This window comes from Cavia porcellus, unplaced genomic scaffold (assembly GCF_034190915.1).
Source record: "Cavia porcellus strain 051 isolate PalLab524CR breed Dunkin Hartley unplaced genomic scaffold, mCavPor4.1 scaffold_26, whole genome shotgun sequence".
In the NCBI taxonomy this organism is placed as follows: domain Eukaryota; kingdom Metazoa; phylum Chordata; class Mammalia; order Rodentia; family Caviidae; genus Cavia; species Cavia porcellus.
Window position 1 is genome coordinate 39,775,852 of NW_026947509.1, and position 18,384 is coordinate 39,794,235.

Sequence of the window (18,384 nt, forward strand, 5' to 3'; positions counted from 1 at the left end):
TGTCTCTAACAATTTCAAAGCCAGAGATTAAAAGCAAGTTTGAAACTAGCCTGGCAATATAGGAAGACCTTGTCTAAAAAGAATCAAAAACTACATCTCAGCCTAATGCTTTTTCCCAAAAGTGCATATTATGCCTATAGGTTGGAAGGCATGCCCCTTTAAAATAAAATGTGACTTTAATCAGAAGTCAAAAGTCTTAATTTTTTATTAGGTGCTAAAAATGATTCCTTTTCCATGAAGACAGCGTCAGCAAATGCAAAGACTATAATTGGTTCATTGAACTCAAGCACAAAGCTTCCAGTGGGATATCATAATCAAAAGACTTATAGCTTAGTGTTCACAATTTCTAAGATTAGAAATGCATCACAGATATTGCATATAATAAATGCCCACTACTGGGAGCGGAAAGCAGGTTGAAAGCAGGACATTTGCTCATTCATTCGTTTACTCACTATTATGTGCCTGCTTGCACAAAGCGCTCTAAGGACAAAGTCTGCCTTCTTGAGAAAGACCACTGAGCAGTTTTGCTTTTCCAGGGTTCTGACCGACATTGTGGCCAAATGTCACGAGGAGCAACTGGATCACTCTGTCCAGGCATACATTAAGGTATGAAGCTCCCCTCAGTTCTTGTTCATATCCCATGTTGCATGCTTCATCTTGTTTCCTGTCCGCAATCAGTGGGAAGCTCTTTCCCCATAACTGGACAGTGCCCACCCACCATAGTTAAAACAAGAATCCCTCTTAGTGGCATTAATGGGCTGGAAATATTGCTTAAATATGTAAAGGCTGTGTGTTGATGCAAATGAAGATTAAAATGGGGAGAGAGGAACAAAAAGAATAGAGAAAAATGAAGAGTTGTCCTTTTGAAATTACCATTACAAACATGTGAAATTCCTATGCTAAAACAAGAAAGACTTGCGCTATGGGTTTGTTGAACGTGCTGCGCTTCTTCCGTAATGATTTCTTAGCTCCTCTTATTGTTTTTCTCAGGCATTATTCAATTTTCCCAGTTACTGTATCTTTGTACCTGCTTCTGGTATGTTAAGTCCTTTATCTTCCGGCATGAACCACTTGTCCATTCCATCAGTGTGCACTGCTTCCTCAGCGTCCTCCGTCCAGTGTTCACTTGGAGATGCTTCTATGCTCATTTCCAGTTGGCCTGTGAATCACTGCCAGTGAACTTGTGATGCTGTTTGCACTTTCATAGCTCCTCCCTACATGTCCTGTCATGGATTGAAAGGCAGACCCCATCCAAAGACACTTACAGAAGACCGACATTTCTATTTGCATAGATTTTATCTTTTTGAGAAATGGACTTTTTAACTTAAGAGAATATATCCTGTTAATATATATGAATGTTTACACTTATACATTCTAGATGTCTAGAAATGTTAGAGAACAATTGTGCTAGAAACTTGATTTGTAAAGTAGTAATAGTTACTGTTACTATTCCCAGTGCACCTGTAGAAGAATAGAACTAAAAATTACATTCTGTAGTACCGGTCTGTATGAAAAATTTTTTTTCATTACAATCTTATATCTATATATTTTCTACATGCTAGAAATAATGGCTGTCTTCCCTAAATACAAAAACATTAGTGTGTGCCTTTCCTTAAAATAGCCTTTGTAACAAAAAATAATCGGTTACTTTACAATGATTTTCCTAAAGGATAGTTTCACCTGATAAGACCCACAGTTTAATTGTAAAAGGCCAATTCCAAACACAAATGGCTTTTGAGTTTTTCTCTTTTGCAGAGAAGGGGTCATAGCTTACTTTTGTAGGGTACTGATGACTTTATCATTCAGCAGTGTTATCTGACAAACGTCCCACTTTTCCATTTCAATCTCTTATGGCATTGAGAGGACAAAATAATTCCTTAACACATTTTTCACACAAACAGCCTTATTTTCAACCCAAGTGTTTTTTTATTCTTTTCAGTGAAATTACTGGAAATTACTAAGAATCCTCTGGTACTGTGATTGTCTGACCCAGGCAAGGCTAGTTGGTTGTGAGGACCTCAGATCCTCAGCTATTCTGTGATAGCATTGAAGAGACATTTTGCAGATGCATATTTTCATGGTCTTTAGTTTTAATCAGAACATCTGAAATCTCCTGACAAGGCCATTTTACTTTACAGTATAGGAGATCGATCACTTAGTTTTAAAGTGTTTTGAATTCACTTTATGTAGAATTTCAGGTTGATAGTGACTCCTTTGGATGTTTAAAAATATATTTTAAATATATAAAACAAATTCTTTCTAGAAAAAATTCAACTGCCTTAAACTTTACTCTGGAAAGAGTACTAAACCTGCAAGAGAGAGACTAGGGTATAGCAAAGGTTAAATTGTTAACTTGAGCAGCTAGCCTTGCTAAACTTCAGTTTCCTGTTCTGTGAAGTAAGATGAGATGGATCAAATCACAGGTGACAGCCTGACCTTGACCAGAGTCTGAATTTTTTACTCCAGTTAGGAAAACAATTCTTTAACCTTTTAGGTAGATATAAAGCCCCACAATAAGAAACATAGTGAAAACTGATGGACTGGTTTCAACGCCTACTTGGATATACGTGAAAGATGTGCTATTCAGTGTAATGTATGTTTTTTCAGAAGTAATTAAAACACCATTTCAAGTTCAGTGGTGCTAAATGCTGCTAACTCACTCCATCAACAATATCCAAACTGCATACATGTTTCTTTCAAAGCTGTGTACCCTAAGTCAGTCTCATTAAAGGCCATAGTTTCCAGCAATTTATAGTACTGACAGGTCCTTCCAGTCAATTTTTCAAATAACAGTATTTCATCTCTGGTTGAAATACCCTTTGTCTCAATAACTGTACAGGAAATTAAATAGTTGGTGATGACCGTTACCTCCCTGTGAGGCATAATCCACAAAGGGAAGAATTGTGTTGCTCTTGGTTTGAGCTGGTTTCACGGGTCCATTAGCTCTGTGTTTCACCTTTGAGACCAGCTTTCAAAACTCCAGCTCCAGCTGTGGTGCTGATGTTCTAGAGTTCACAGGAGCGACAGATCCAGCAATGAATACGCCTTTGCTCTGAGCCGGTCTCTTACCTGCTGTCCCTTCCAATTATAGTGAAGTTGCAGCAAACCCAATTGATAAGTAAAATATTATAGTTTAAATTGTAATTTAAAGCTAGCATTTTATATTTAAAATATATGCATGTTCTTAAAAGACATGACGCAATTCTGAATGAAGCCAACTGAGCATTTCTGAATTGCCCAGTAAACTTTTGTGGTAAAAATATAAGCAACATTCGTTATCTTACTTATGGCGGGTGTGTGTGAACCTCATGACAGCTGTGTCTAAGCATGGAATGGTAGACCCTGGGCTTTGGGAGCTCACCTACTCGCCTCTAGAAGGCACTAGCTTCCCCACTTGGCTATTTGAGTAGGTGCTCTACCCTTTCAGGATGAAGAATTGCTATCATGCCACGCGTTACAAGTGGAAGGAAGAAGGGGAAATGTGTCCTAAGTAAGTGGGTCAAAGCCCTCCGTGATGCCTTGACCATGTTAAATGGCTCTTTCTCTTGATTTCTGCAAAGAGAGTTTCAAGGAGAGTTTAGATGAGCATGGCTCTACTCGTGCGAAGCCCTCAATAGGAACAGGCGTGTACCTGAGCCTTCATGTATTTAATGATGAAATCTAGCATGAGAAATAACTTTGAAAAATCAGTTATTCATGTGGCATAATTTCTGAGGCTTTGTTTTTTGAAGTGATTCACTTTTTGGGTTTCTTCAGTTCGTGTTCAAGACCAGTGCATACAAGGAGAGAACAATACATGAAGAACTGGCTAAAAATGTGGCTGGCCTCCTGAAATCAAATGACTCAACAACAGTAAAGCATGTCCTGAAGGTAAGTAGTTCAAAGACAGTCCGTTAATTCTCTTACTCCTGGAAGTTAACAAGACTCATTGATTTAACAGATCATTTCTGACATAACCTTCCTTTTGAAATTATAGCATATAAAAACATTAAGCAATGAAAATCTGTTTTAAGAGACCCTGAAAAAAAAATAGATTGTACCCAAGTTAAGTGCCTCAACCTAAAGGAGTGACTATTGAACATGATCTAAAACATTGAAAAATGTCAAGTGTTGCACAAAGAAAGTTTGTTGGATCCATTTGACACTTTAACAGGAAAAATACGAAGAAAAGGATCAATGATGTTTTAATGAGTATACAGGCCACAGGGAAAAGGTAGAGCAAAAGGCATTTTCCATCTAAAAAAAGCTGAAACACATGGAGTAACATAAAGTAAAATGGTGAGGACTGAGAGTGTGGTTCAGGGCTGTGTGCTGGTCTCCATGGGCAAGGCCCTGGGTTTGATCCTGAGCATGGCCTAAAAGAAAGGATTGTGGGAAGCTTATAAAGTAACTCTAAATTATTACAGAATCATGGCTTTAGACCCAAGCTAAATTTAGTTATCTATTGTGCCTTGACAGATGAACAATTGATCAGTAAATAGCTACAAAGAGAACCTGGGGTCAAAACACATCAGTATGAGTTTACTAAAATTAAATTATTGTAGGCTATGGGATTTGTTTGAATTAGCGATGTGTCTATATCATCTATTGATTGTGTTTATTCAACAAGTATAATATATATATATATATCTTTTTAAGAAAAGTTCTCGCTATATGGTTCATGTGGGCCTTGGGCTCACTTTGTAGCCCAGGCTGGCCTCGAACTTGCAACAATCTGCCTGCCTCAGCCTCGCAAGTGCTGGGATTATAGGAGTGTGCCACCATGCCGGGCTCAACAAATGTATTTTAATGCCTTCTTTGCAACAGGCATTTTGGATATATTTTAAAATAAAATAATAATTACTGCCTTTGGGAGTGTTTTAGTTACTTTTCTCTTGCTGAGACAAAGCACCCAATGCCCACACGTTAAAAGAGGAAAGGTTTATTTAGCTCAGTTTCAGTCCAGAGTTGACTGCCTCCAGGGCAGAGTAGTACATAGCAGAGGACAACAATTCATGGCAGCAGAAGACAACAAAAGTAAGCAAGAGAAGAGAGAAGACAAGCCTTTTTCTGTCCCATCTATCACCCTGGGGTGGGTATAGCACTCACACCCTTAACCCCAGCCTTGGACCATAAATCAGTCACAGACTCTAGAGTCAGCTGCCTCTGAAAAGCCTACACCCATGACTGCGTGGGCTTTAGGAGGACATCTACACACAAACCATAGCAGAGAGCTTACATTCTACTGGGAGATAAAAACAATAAACTACAGATTTAGTTGGCTAATAAATTATGAGGTATATCAGAAGGTGAGAAGTAGTACTGGAAAAGAATATGCAAAGCAGTAAGGAATGACTGGACATGCTGAGGGTCAGGGGTGAGATGTGAAGGGTCAGTAGAGGGGGCAGGACAGAGCGTAGGGAGAGGGTAGCTCCTGCGCGCAGAGTAGATCAGAGATCCTAGAGCTGACTGCAAGGGAATGTTAGAGGACAGTGGAGGAGGAGGAGCAGAAAACCTTGCTTAGGTCAGAGGTAGCCGCACAGCAAGAAGGTTTGCAAGAGGTCGCCATGAAGCAAGAAGAAAGGGGGCCTTTTTTGAGACAATCAAGAAACTAAAATGCCTGGTGTGTTCTTTTACCATAACTCTGACAAAGATCACTATTTAGTTTCAAGTAATACATCTTAGCATGACAATGTTGTGATATTACATATTGTAAACACAGTTTTATTATTATTTTATTATCATACCATAGGATGATAATTTCCTTATCGCCTTTTTGGTTTCCTAACAGCATTCCTGGTTCTTTTTTGCAATTATCCTAAAATCAATGGCACAGCACCTGGTTGACACAAATAAAATTCAGGTAAGATTAGAGATAATATTGTAATGTGATATCTAACAATTACACTGATGAACATGTTCTCATTTAGCTCCATTTTTATTGGCTTTGTAAACTTTAGCAATTTATGTTAACTGCTTTTTCAGTGTGAGAAATAGTGATGTAGGTCAGTGCAAGCCCACTTAGAAACAGATTCCAGAATAATATTAGGAGTACAAAAGATTACTGTAAAAAAAATAGCTATAAAGGACAAAAGAGACAGAAGAGAAAATAGGAGAGTCTGATACCTGTGAAAGAAAATAGGGAAGGAAAAATGACTAGCTAAACAAAGCCTGCCAGTGAGCAAGAGTTAGCCAGGCCAGTGGGCACTTTTAGAGCAAAGACTGATTAAGGATTCCCACCATGGGCAGATGGTCTGGCCCTAGGATCTCTGCCAGCCCACTGAGTGGGAGCAGCTGGTGGGCAGAAGGCCACATTGGCACGAGCATTTGATTAGATCCTAAAATGAATTCTTCCCAGTTTATTCTCTCTTAAGGGGACATCTGAGCTATGCCCAGCCTACAGTTCACATGGCCACACTGCACGCGTTGCACGTGTTCCTGAATCTGCTCCCCACCGCCCGTGCCGGCCTCTCATCCTGAAAGGAAACAGATGAGGGAAGCTAGTGCGATTGGTCACGGCTGCTGTAATGGCAGTCAGTACCTTTGTCACATCCCTCCTCTGCAATCCAGTCTACATTCCCTCAGCCTTGCTCACAGCTCTGCAGGCTCTTGGGATCCACCTGACTATGGGACCCACAGCCACCTTCCAGAGCTGTCTCACCATCAGGTCATCACACCCTACCCAGGCCAGGGTTGCTGCATGGACAATTCACAATGACAGTTGGGTAGAAAGGACCAGGAAGCACCCATGGCACCATTTATGTGCCCCACGTATTCCTCTTAGTTCCCACTGGGATGAGGCCCATGGGAGACTCTTGCATTTGATAATAACCCCGATCAGGAGGGTAAATCAACAGCATTGCTTAGGGGGAGGATGATGGGAACTAGTGACACTATACTGGTTTATTTTCCCGCTTGTGAAGAGGTAGTGTCAACACTTCTACCTGGTTGTCCACCTGTCTGGCTCCAGTAAACAAAAACCCAGGGCAGTGCTACTCCAAGGACCAATTTTGTCACTGTAAACTATACATTTGGGACAAGGTAAATGACTATTGGGTGTATCTTTGCATCTAGTGGACTTGTTGTTAACAGAACATTAGTCAGGACTCCACTTTGAACCCCTGTAAGGCTCAGCTCTAACAGAGTAAACATGGTGATGCTTTGGTTTCCATTGTTAACTCATGACCTATGTCCACCAGTACTTGAAATGCATGAGTATTCCCTCTCCCCAGGCCACAGTAGACTGAGTAAATGGTTACCAGGCCCTTTGCAGAAGAACTGAGAAAAGCACCATAGTATATGTTCTGTTTAGTATCGAATCATAGCTTTCCTTTAGGGGCTCTGCCTCCTCTTGGGTCAGTGTGTACCAGATCTGAAAGTTGATTCGGGACTAGGAGCAGAGAAAGAAATTGGAATGTTTTATCAGCATGAACACCCTCATCTTCTAATTGTCCAGTCTTGCCTTCTTTGTGGATGTGATTGTGACACTTTGTTTAGACCCTCGAGATTCCACACAGCATTAACCTACTCTACAAGTCCCCAAGAGTCAGAGCTCCTTGGTGGAACATCCAGCTTTGTTATTTACTATAATTGCAGCCCCAGCTCTGGGAGATTAAGCACAACACATGGCCCCTTTTAGTGTTGTGATGCATTATCCCCATGGCTACCAATGAGTCAACATGTAACTGCTTATCCTACAAATAGGAAGGAGACACCGCCAGACATCTTAGTGATGTAGATTCCCTATACCCCCTTGATGGCCACAGTGTATGACATGTCTTCTGGGCTTTCCTTGGGAACTACATACTCCAGCAGATTTTCCTGTATCATTGAACACCCACTCCAACATGTCCACGTCCCACCTTCTCTTTGCCCTCTCTCTTTTGCCAGAACACCTCAAACATTTCAAATTTTGGTTCCATTGTCTATTCCAAGAATTCCAAAAGCCACTCTTAAGAGTGAGTTGTCTATCTTCAGAGGTCTTACTTGATTCTTGGTCCTGAAAAATCCCTTTGCTTTTTACAGTCTACCTTTGATCAAACAGCCTCACTATTCAGTACCAAAAATGTTCTCTGGCTCCTGCTAGCTAATTGTTATGAGCTTTTAGTATCCTCTCCCATTCTTTATTAGGCCCAGCAAATGTACAGTTTTTTAGCCTGATCCTTAGGGATAGAGGTAAGTCACCTCGCAGAAGGTTTTTCCCTATTTCCTTCCAAGGACTAGACCTTACAGTGTCTTTTCTTTGGGAGAAGAGCTGATTGCTAACAGGGGAGGATTAGAGTTAAGAGAACCACTGAGAGTTAAGAGAAGTGCCGAGGGCCACCTGTTTGGGGTCAGCTGCCCAGAGGGTTCTGCCCATGCTTCCAGACCCCAGGTGTTTCCAACTCTGTCCTCGACCTCAGAGTGACAGAAACTCTGTACCTTTAATCAACTCTGCAGTTCCATCTTTTCACTCTGACCTATGTTTGCTTTTTGGCTGAATCACCTCCAGAGGTAAGAGTCTCCTACCTGGGGGGATGAAAAAAATCTTCTACAAAGATCAGAGTAATTCCTGTCTCCTTGACCTGAAGCCAGGTTGGGATCAGAAATCCCTTTCTTGACCCTCTCTTTCAGGGGCTTTCCTCCCAATTTTCCTACCCTGGATCATAGGAAAATATTCAGTATCATCATTTGTTTCAAAAGCATTCACCTTAAACCTCTCCAAGGCTATTTGTACTTTTCAAATTATGAAATGAATGGCTTTCTCCATCATTAGGAAAATAGTACTCATCAGTTTCAGGAGTGCAGGAGGTCTAAGGGAGTCAAGAGAGATGTATAGGTTTGATCCCCTGGACCTGCAGTGTAGTTAAGCAGATGATGTCCCGCATCTGACTCCAGCTACCCTGGACAAGGTGAGTTCTGCCCTCACCTGTGTGTTCTCAATCTGATAGCCAGTAGAGACCTTCTGGTATCTTGTAGTGGCCACACCTTGTATTCTGCATCACAGATTTTATTCCTAACAAAATTTCTGTACACCTAAAATCCAGCCCCCACATCCAGGACCTATTCCTTATGACAGTGGTCATGGCCCAGGTTCTCCTCCCTATTCCAGCTTCATCCCCACTTCATGCCCTCTCTTCACTTCTTTGTTTTCCTGCCCCGAAGCAGGTAATTTCACATCTCTGGTACAGGTTTTCCTCCACTTCTTGTCTTTGTGGTATTCTGGGGGACAGTTGAAAATATTCCTAGTGAATTTATCAGATCCTGTGTATTTGGGTTGAGTTGCAGCGGACTACAAGAATAATTTGAAGGGTAGGCACACAGAGGAATAACAAAGGGAATGTGGAATTGAAGAGACTAATACATGCCCCTGTGCACTGAATGTGGCATTGATACACTTAATGGACACAATTGTGTCCTGATGAGTGGAAAAGTGATTGTTGCTTTCCTATAGATGAATTATTCATCTTTATTGTCCAAGGTATATGGAACAGATTGAAAATAATGTATGTGATCATCTTAGTTACTTTTCTCTCATTGCTGAGACAAACACTTGTTCACATTTAAGGAGGGAAAGGTTTATTTAGCTCACAGTTTGTGAAGGTTTCAGTCCATAAACAGCTGACTCCAAAGCAGGGCAACATGGCAGAGGAACAACAGTTTATGACTGTGGAAGACAGCAAGAGCAAAAGACGTAAATGGGAAACCTTTTCCCTTCCTTATATTGTACGCAGACTACCTCACCTTGGGGTGGGTGTAGCACTCACACCATCTCTATGCCTTCCTCTTGCACAGGCTCAGGATGTTTACAATTAAGGAGCCTGGCCCCTTGCTGAATTGCTTAAACCTCTAAACTTCTCAAGTTGGCACAATGTATCAACTACTAAAAGATTAATTAAATTAGATTGATTTGTGATTAATTCAACTGATTTCAACAATAAATTGTAATACAAAGAGTAAATTCCAACATGGAAGGCTGGGTGCTCATAATTTATCCATGTATAACTTTAGCTGAGTGAAGCAGTGCACACCATAATACCAGCACTGAAGAGGCTGAGAAGAGAAGATTGCCCCAAGTACAAGGCCAGCCTGGCCTACATAGTGAGTTAAAGTCAGACTGAACTACATGGCAAGATCCTGTTAGACTGAATGAATGAAAGAAAGAAAGGGCTCTACACCCAGGAAACTCAGCTGGTGGCTGAAGTGAGTCTGTGTACCATCGAGCCCCGAGCCCTGGGAGAATTTAAAATCATTGCCCCAGGAGCTCAAGGACCTGCCCAGAGCCCAGCCACACCAGGTTTCAGGTTTCAGGCCTGAACATGACAATGAAAACTGACATTAAGATTAGTGAAGCATATGGACTCCAAATAGCCATAACCAAAATAAAACTACACCCAGACATATAATAATCACCATCCCAGAAATCCAACATGAGAATAGAATACTAAAAGTTGTCAGAGAGAAAAGACAGATCACCTATAAAGGAAATCAGAATCACAGCAGCCTTCTCAACACAAAAGATGAAGTCAAGAACAGCATGGAGTGAAATATTTCAGATCCTAAAGGAAAATGATTTTCAACCTAGACTGATGTGCCCTGAAAAACTGTCCTTCAAAAGGGATGAACAAAAAGATACTTCCATGCCAAAGAACAGCTGAAAAACTTCATGAACACGAAGCCAACCTTACAAAGAATACTCAAAGACAGTCTAGATATGCATGGGAAGAAACCACTAAGCAAGGTAGACAATTAAACAGAATGAAAAGATAAACATGAAACAGCAGAAAGATAACATGTCAACAATAAGCCAATATATAATAGTTACAACCATTAATGTAAATGATCTCAATTCAACAATTAAAAGAAACAGACTGCCAGAATGGATCAAGAAACAATATCCAACCATATGCTGTTGGCAAGAAACCCATTGAACCAAAAAGGAAACTAACAGACTGAAAGTCTAAGAGTGGAAAACAATACTTCATGCAATAACAACCTAAAAAAAAGTAGGGGTAGCTATTCTGTTCGCAGATAATGTGAACTTCAAACCAACAATGATCCTAAGAGATAAAGAAGGTTCCTACACACTGGTTAGGGGAAAACTTAAAGAGGAAGAGATAACTATTTTAAATATATATGCACTAAATTCCAGAGCACCCAGTTATACACAGAAAATATTAACAGAAATGAAAAATCAAATAAGCAATAACATAATTATAAGAGGAGACCTTAACACACCATTGACACCAAGGGACAGTTGAACCAGACAGAAAATCAGCAAAGCAATAACAGAACTGAATTGCACCTGTGAACAAATGGACTTGATAGATATATACAGAGTGTTCCATCCAACAACATCAGAATATACATTCCTCTCAGCAGCACATGGAACATTCTCTAAAATAGACCATATACTAGCTCACAGAACATACTTAAATAAATGCAAAAGAATTGAAATTATCCCATGCATGTTATCAGATCCTAGAGCCATGAAACTAGAAATTAATGATAAAAGAAACTGCAAAAACCCTGCAAACACATGGAAATTGAATAATACACTCTTGAGCAATGAGTAGGTCACAGAGGAAATTAAAAAAGAAATTAAACAATACCTACTAGCAAATGAAAATACAAATACAACTTACCAGAATCTGTGGTATGCAATGAAAGCAGTGCTCGGAGGAAAATTCACTGCACCTAGTTCCCACATCAGGAAAACAGAATGAATACAAATAAATAACCTGATGTTACACATCAAACATGTAGAAAAAGAAGAGCAAGTCAAGCCCAAAGCCAAAAGAAGGGAGGAAATTATAAAAATCAGAGCAGAAATTAACACAATAGAGACGAAGAAAACAAACCAAAGAATCAATGGATCAAAGACTTGGTTCTTTGAAAGAATAAATAAAATTGATAAGCCCCTAGCCAACCTTATTTTAAAAAAAGGAAAGAAACAGCTCAAATTCATGCAATAAGGAATGAAAAGGCAAAATCACTACAGACTCTGTAGAAATACAATAGATCATCAACACCTATTTCAAAAACCTCTACTCTCATAGGTTCAATAACACAGAAGAAATGGACAGATTCCTAGAAACATATGAAGTATCAAAGCTGGGTCAAGAAGATGTAAAACTGCTGAATAACCCAATTTCTATTAATGAAATTGAAAATGTAATTAAGTCCCTACCTACATAGAAGAGCCCAGGCCCAGATGGATTCACTGTGGAATTCTACAAGAAATACAAAGAAGATTGAATGTGGACACTCCTCAGACTCTTCAATGAAATCAAAAGGGAACCAATTCTTCCTAAGTCATTCCTGGAAGCAAATACTACTCTAGTACCAAAACTTGAAAAAGACCCACTAAAAAAGAGAACTACACGCCAATCTCCCTAATGAACACAGATGCAAAAATCCTCAATAAAATACTGGCAAACAGGATGCAGCAAATCATCAAGAAGATTATACACCATGACCAAGTGGGATTCATCCTAGGCATGCAGGGATGTTTCAACATATGTAAGTCAATAAATGTAATCCACCGTATCAATAAAGCCAAAAGTAAGAATCACATGATCATTTCTATAGATGCAGAAAAAGCTTTTGATAAGGTCAACACTTATTCATGATAAGAACCTTACAGAAAATTGGAATAGATGGTCTCTACCTCAATATGATAAAGGCCATCTATGACAAACTAACAGCCAGCATCATATTAAATGGCCAAAAACTGAAGGCCTTTACCTTCAAATCAGGCACAAGACAAGAATGTCCCTTATCACCACTCGTATTCAACACAATACTAGAAATACTAGCCAGAGCATTAAGACAAGAGTGAGAAATAAAAGGAGTAAAGATAGGAAAAGAGGAACTTAAATTATCATTATTTGTGGATGACATGATACTCTATATAGAAGACCTCCAAAGCTCCATTGAAAGACTCCTAGATATAATAAATAAATTCAGCAATGTAGCTGAGTACAAAATCAACATTCAAAAATCAATAGCATTTCTGTACACTAACAATAAAATCCCTGAGAGAGAAATAAAAGAAGCCACACACTTCACACTAACTTCCAAAAAAAAAAATGAAATACTTAGAAATTAATCTCACAAAAGAAGTAAAAGATCTATACAGGGAAAACTATAATACCCTGAAAAAAGAAATTGAAGTTGATCTCAGAAAATGGAAAGACATCCCTTGTTCATGGATAGGAAGAATAAATATTATAAAAATGGCCATTCTCCTAAAACTGTCATACAGATTCAATGCAGTCTCAATGAAAATACCATCAACATACCTCATAGATCTAGAGAAATCATTCCTAAAATTCAATATGGTACTGGAATAAAAACAGATCTGAAGATCAGTGGAATAGATTAGAAGATACAACCACAGCTACCAACACACTCAACCACCTTATCTTTGATAAGGGGCCAAACATGTTCACTGGAAGAACCACAGTCTCTTTAATAAATGGTGCTGGAGAAACTGGCTCTCCACATGCCAAAAACCAAAACTAGACCCATGCCTATCACTAAATACTACACTAAAATCTAAATGTTTCAAAGATCTGAATATTAAAACTAAATCTGTTGGAGGACAAATTAGGTAAAAATCTTGAAGACATGGGGTTAGGTAGAGAATTCCTGAACAGGAATCAAACCACATAGGAAATACTTCCTAGAATCCATAGCTGGGATCACATCTTATTAAAAAGTTTCTGCGTGTCAAAAAAAATCTCCAGCATACTGCAAAGAAAACCCACAAACTGAGAAAAAATCTTAGTGAACTGCCACTCAGACAAAGGACTTCTTTCTAAAACATATAAAGAATTTTTAAAAAATCAGACTCCGAAATTCAAAGACCCAAACCAAAAATGGGCATCTGAGATGAATACACACTTCTCAGATGAAGAAATACAAATGGCAACTAAATACATTAAAAAATGTTCCTCATCATTACTCATTAGAGAAATGCAAATTAAAACCACACTGAGATTCCATCTCACTCCAGAAAGAATGGCCAGGATCAAGAAAACTACCAACAACAAATGCTGGAGAGGCTGTGAAGAAAAAGGAACTCTCCTGCACTGTTGGTGGGAGTGTAGACTGGTGCAACCATTATGGAGGTCAGTCTGGATATTTCTCAAAAAGCTGGGATTGGTCGTCCCATTTGTTCCAGCTATTCCACTTCTAGACATATTCCCAGAAGAACTGAAAACATCACACCACAGTGATATATGTGCACCCATGTTTATAGCAGCACAATTTGTAATAGCCAGATCTTGGAAACAACCTAAGTGTCCATCAACTGAGGAATGGATTAAAAAATATGTGGTATTTTTATACAATGGAGTACTACTCAGCTATAAAGAATGATCACATTGGTATATTTATAAATAAATGGATGCAACTTGAGACCATACTCATAAGTGAAATAAATCATGTATATAAATACCGTATAGTCTCCCTAGTGTGATAAATAGTAAGAGTACATAAGAGTTTATGGTAATCATGATTCTCCATTACATTATTTTGAAGCCTTATAATGTCTGCATTCATTAGTTGGAATTATTTTATCCTAGTTTGTTTGATTTTATTATCTGTGATAGTATTAACGGCTATTTTGAACAAAACAAGACAATAGAATAGCCAGAGCTGAATTAGTATTATCTTACTCTGAAGTCCTGCTATGCTTTTGTTTTTCTGTTTCCTTTGGTTCTATCATGTTACATCTCGTTGAATATTATTATGTGTGATAGTATAAACACATTTTCTATGGAAAATGAGATAATATAGTAGCCATTTTTCGTTCTCTGCCATTTGATTCTGAATGCCCTGTAATGCTTTCATTCTCTTGAATGGTATTATACTCTTTTGTTATGTTTAATACTATCGTATAGACAGCTATGCTCAAATATTTCAAAGAAAGAGACATTATGGTAGTTACTGTAAATTATGGGTTGTCTTGTGGTAAAATGCTGTGTTGCTTGCATCGCTCTGATCTGATCTGCTTTGTTATGCCCTCTTTTGTCTTAATCTCTTTAAAATAAAAAAATTTTAAAAAGGAAGGAAGAAAGAAAGCTTTTGTCTAACTCTAAATTCTTTTTTCTTATAGCAAAAATGCACCTATAGAAACATGTATGTATGTATCATTTTTAAACTTTTTAGAAATATTTCTTTCCTCCTTTGTACTCCTCACTCCTTTTTTTGGCCCCTTTTCCTTTTGCAAAAGACCTATCTAAAGCCACTTGTAAAGATTAATGAGTCTTATCTGTCTTAAATAAAAGCCTGTATAAATTCAAGTAGTCACAACTTAGCCATCTCAAACTTTACTGTCATGTGCAGAAGTCCAAAGAAGACTCTTAAAGTTTTATTAAATTATTACGTCATCTCTAAGCCATGCCTTTCTTATCCAGTGTTACAACAGCTTGATTTTGAGGCCCTTAAGACACCTGTTTCTGTGTATTGTCCTGAGATTGTACAGTGAATAATAATCAGGATACACCAGTTATCAGAGAGCATTTCAGACCAATACCATACCTATGCTCATTCCATTATTCACTCATTGATTTCTTAGTTACTGAGAGGGATACTTGATTTTTTAAATCAAAGAAATTTATTATTATTATTTATTTTAAAGAGAATAAAACCAAGCAAATAAAAAAAAATAAAGCCAATCAAAATAAACCAGTGTAAATGATACAGGACTTCAAAACAATAGGAAATCAACAATAGTTACCAAAAAATGCCTCTTGTTTTCTTCAAAACAGCTACAGATCCCTTTAGACTGAGTAAAAATCAAACAAAACAAAACAGAATAGAACCAGTAAAAACAAAATGCATGCAATAAAAGACTTCAAAACAAGATAATAGTAAATCCAAAATAGCTACCATAATAGGTCTTGTTATCTTTGAAATAGCTGCCCATGCCATCGACTATAATGAAATCAAACAAAACAGAATAAAATCCAATAAAGCAAAACACTGAAAATGATACAGGACCTCAAAACAAGACTGTAGGGAGTCAACAATCACTACTATCTTCAGAAAGAGTTCCCCCAAAGATGCTACATTGCTTATTGCTGTCCTCTGAATGGATGATGAGACTACTGTCTTTAGACCTGCAAAGTCAGTGAAACATTAAACACTACAAGCATTAAGTTATATTTTACCTGAACAGCTATCATCACAGCTGTGTTTCTCCAGATCAGTTAGTTGCTTACAGCCAGGGAGAGGGAGTTGGCTCTTCTTGTTTCTCAGCCCATGCACCAGAAGGCGCCTGGCTGTCCCATCAGTGGCCTGTGCATAGCGCCAACTCACAGGGAGGGCTTGCTTCTTGGTGGCTTCTTGCTCTCTTCCCGCACAGTCCGTGAATGGTACTGACTCACAAGAAAAGGCTGGCATCCGGTTGTTCCCCAGCATCCCACGCATGGCACTGATTCACTAAAGAAATGTATTTTTAATTACGTAGAACTATGTGTTCAAAAAGGTCAGAAAAATACTCATTAGGTTTTTAATAGTAGTTATTTTTTGGGAGACAAGAGAAGGGTATTAAGATGTGATAAGTCACAAGATGGTTCATATGGTACTTTGTACATTTTATATTTGAAGAGTTTGCAATTAACATGTTATGATTTACTTTTTGATGAAAGTGCAAATGCATTGTTCTAAATAGAGAGGGACCTTAAATGAATATGATGGAAAGTATTAGTCTGAAGTTAAAAAGTTTTTGTTTTAATATTGCTGTCAAGTTTTCAAAGAACTCTCTATTTGACAATCTCTAAAGTAAATCTTTCATTTTAGTTCCTGTTGAAGTCCGACTTCATAAGTCACATTATAAATAATTTGTTCTTTCCTTAGCTTTCCCGGACTCAAAGATTTCCTGAATCTTACCAAAATGAATTGGACAATCTTGTGATGGTCCTGTGTGACCACGTGATTTGGAAATACAAAGATTCACTTGAAGAAACAAAAAGAGCAAACCACAGTGTTGCCAGATTTCTTAAGGTACAGTTCTGTGAGGCATAATTTGATGGTGGTGCAAGATACTTAAAATGTTAATTGTGTCACATCTCTGTGATAGGAGTGAATAACTTTATTATCTTTTATAACTTGAAGTCTCATTGAAGAAACACTAAGATTAAAAAAAGTATACATTTGTGTGTTACCAAAGCAAAATACTGCTGAGTATCTTTAAGGAGAAAAGTTAAATGTTTGAAAAGATACCTCCTTTTGGCAATATTATTCTCTCTGGCATTTCTGCCTTTGGGGTGACATTTTAGATCAGTGTCAGGTGTGATAATGATACAAAATAACCACTTTGGGAAAACATTTGAGAATTTATCTCATTAGTTATATTTCCACTAAACTTTCTTTTACATGATGAAAAGATCACGTGCTGAACATATAAAAGGAAAATTGTCAAATTAGGCATCAGAACTTCCTTGACTGGATTTATATGAGAGTTAGTCATATTTCTTCAGATTATAGGTAATCATATTAAGTTGAGAAAAAAATACAAAATCAAAAAGGTCAATATGCAAAATTATGGAGTATCACTTAACAGATAATACACTTAGGAAGACGATGGTTTTCTTCTCTTCTTCCTCTTATCCAACTGTTAACTACTATAACATTTGAAAAAAAACATTTTGTTTATTCTAGACATCACAGCATTCTGACAACAATGGTAATTTATAAACTAATGTTAATATGAAATTAAGAAACATAAAGTATATGGAAACTTAACCTGAGTTTTCTTGGGTGAACTTTAATCCAAACTAAATCTTTCTTAAACGTGCTAAAAACTTTATCAAATTATACACTAGATTTGTTCTTATCATGAATGTATGCTTTTCTTCAATGCCTTGCCTCTTGTGTTTTTCTTTCTCTTGTTCTGGTAAAAGAAAAGGATGGTCAGGGATAAAAGGTAAAGAAAAAAAGTTACTCTGGTTTTCTACCATATTTTAACACCTATACGAATAAAGCTTATTGCTATGCCAGTAGTTTATTTAAAGTGCTTAGAAAAGTAGGAAATTTGGGGGAAAATTATACTTAGTCCAGTTTGTAAGCACAATATAGAAATGTCTGCAATAGTCTTTCCTAAACTACAAAGAAAAAATGAATAAGCAAGTCTTTAGAAAACATAAAAGATATCGTATCTACTACCCTTGGCTTAAATGCTCTGTAATTGTTGAAATGAATGAATTTTCCTCAGTGCTTACTGATGCAGAGATTACTGGTGGTGGTACATAAGTTAATATCTCAGATGGGGGCAGTAAAAAATGCTCAGTATTAAAGGAAATGGCACTACCAGTGTTTTGATGGACTCCATAAATCAAAAACCCAGATTCACGACAGATAAACAAATAGATGACATATGTAGATCAAGTGGATTTGAAATTGAACTGGTACACA

General features: G+C 37.9%; 1 protein-coding gene across 17 annotated transcripts in view; it reads left to right on the forward strand.

The window, feature by feature from the left end:
- Nucleotides 1-18,384, forward strand: part of Dock10 (dedicator of cytokinesis 10) — a 266,509-nt gene that overhangs the window by 194,444 nt on the left and 53,681 nt on the right. For all 17 annotated transcript variants that reach the window (XR_010043486.1, XM_063237241.1, XM_063237245.1 and 14 more), the window contains 4 exons: nucleotides 537-606; nucleotides 3,757-3,870; nucleotides 5,771-5,842; nucleotides 16,828-16,974. Coding sequence is in view for 16 of the 17 variants with exons in the window: in XM_063237241.1 (XP_063093311.1) it covers nucleotides 537-606; nucleotides 3,757-3,870; nucleotides 5,771-5,842; nucleotides 16,828-16,974 (403 nt within the window). In the remaining variant the exon portion in view is untranslated. The remainder of the gene's footprint in view (nucleotides 1-536; nucleotides 607-3,756; nucleotides 3,871-5,770; nucleotides 5,843-16,827; nucleotides 16,975-18,384) is intronic.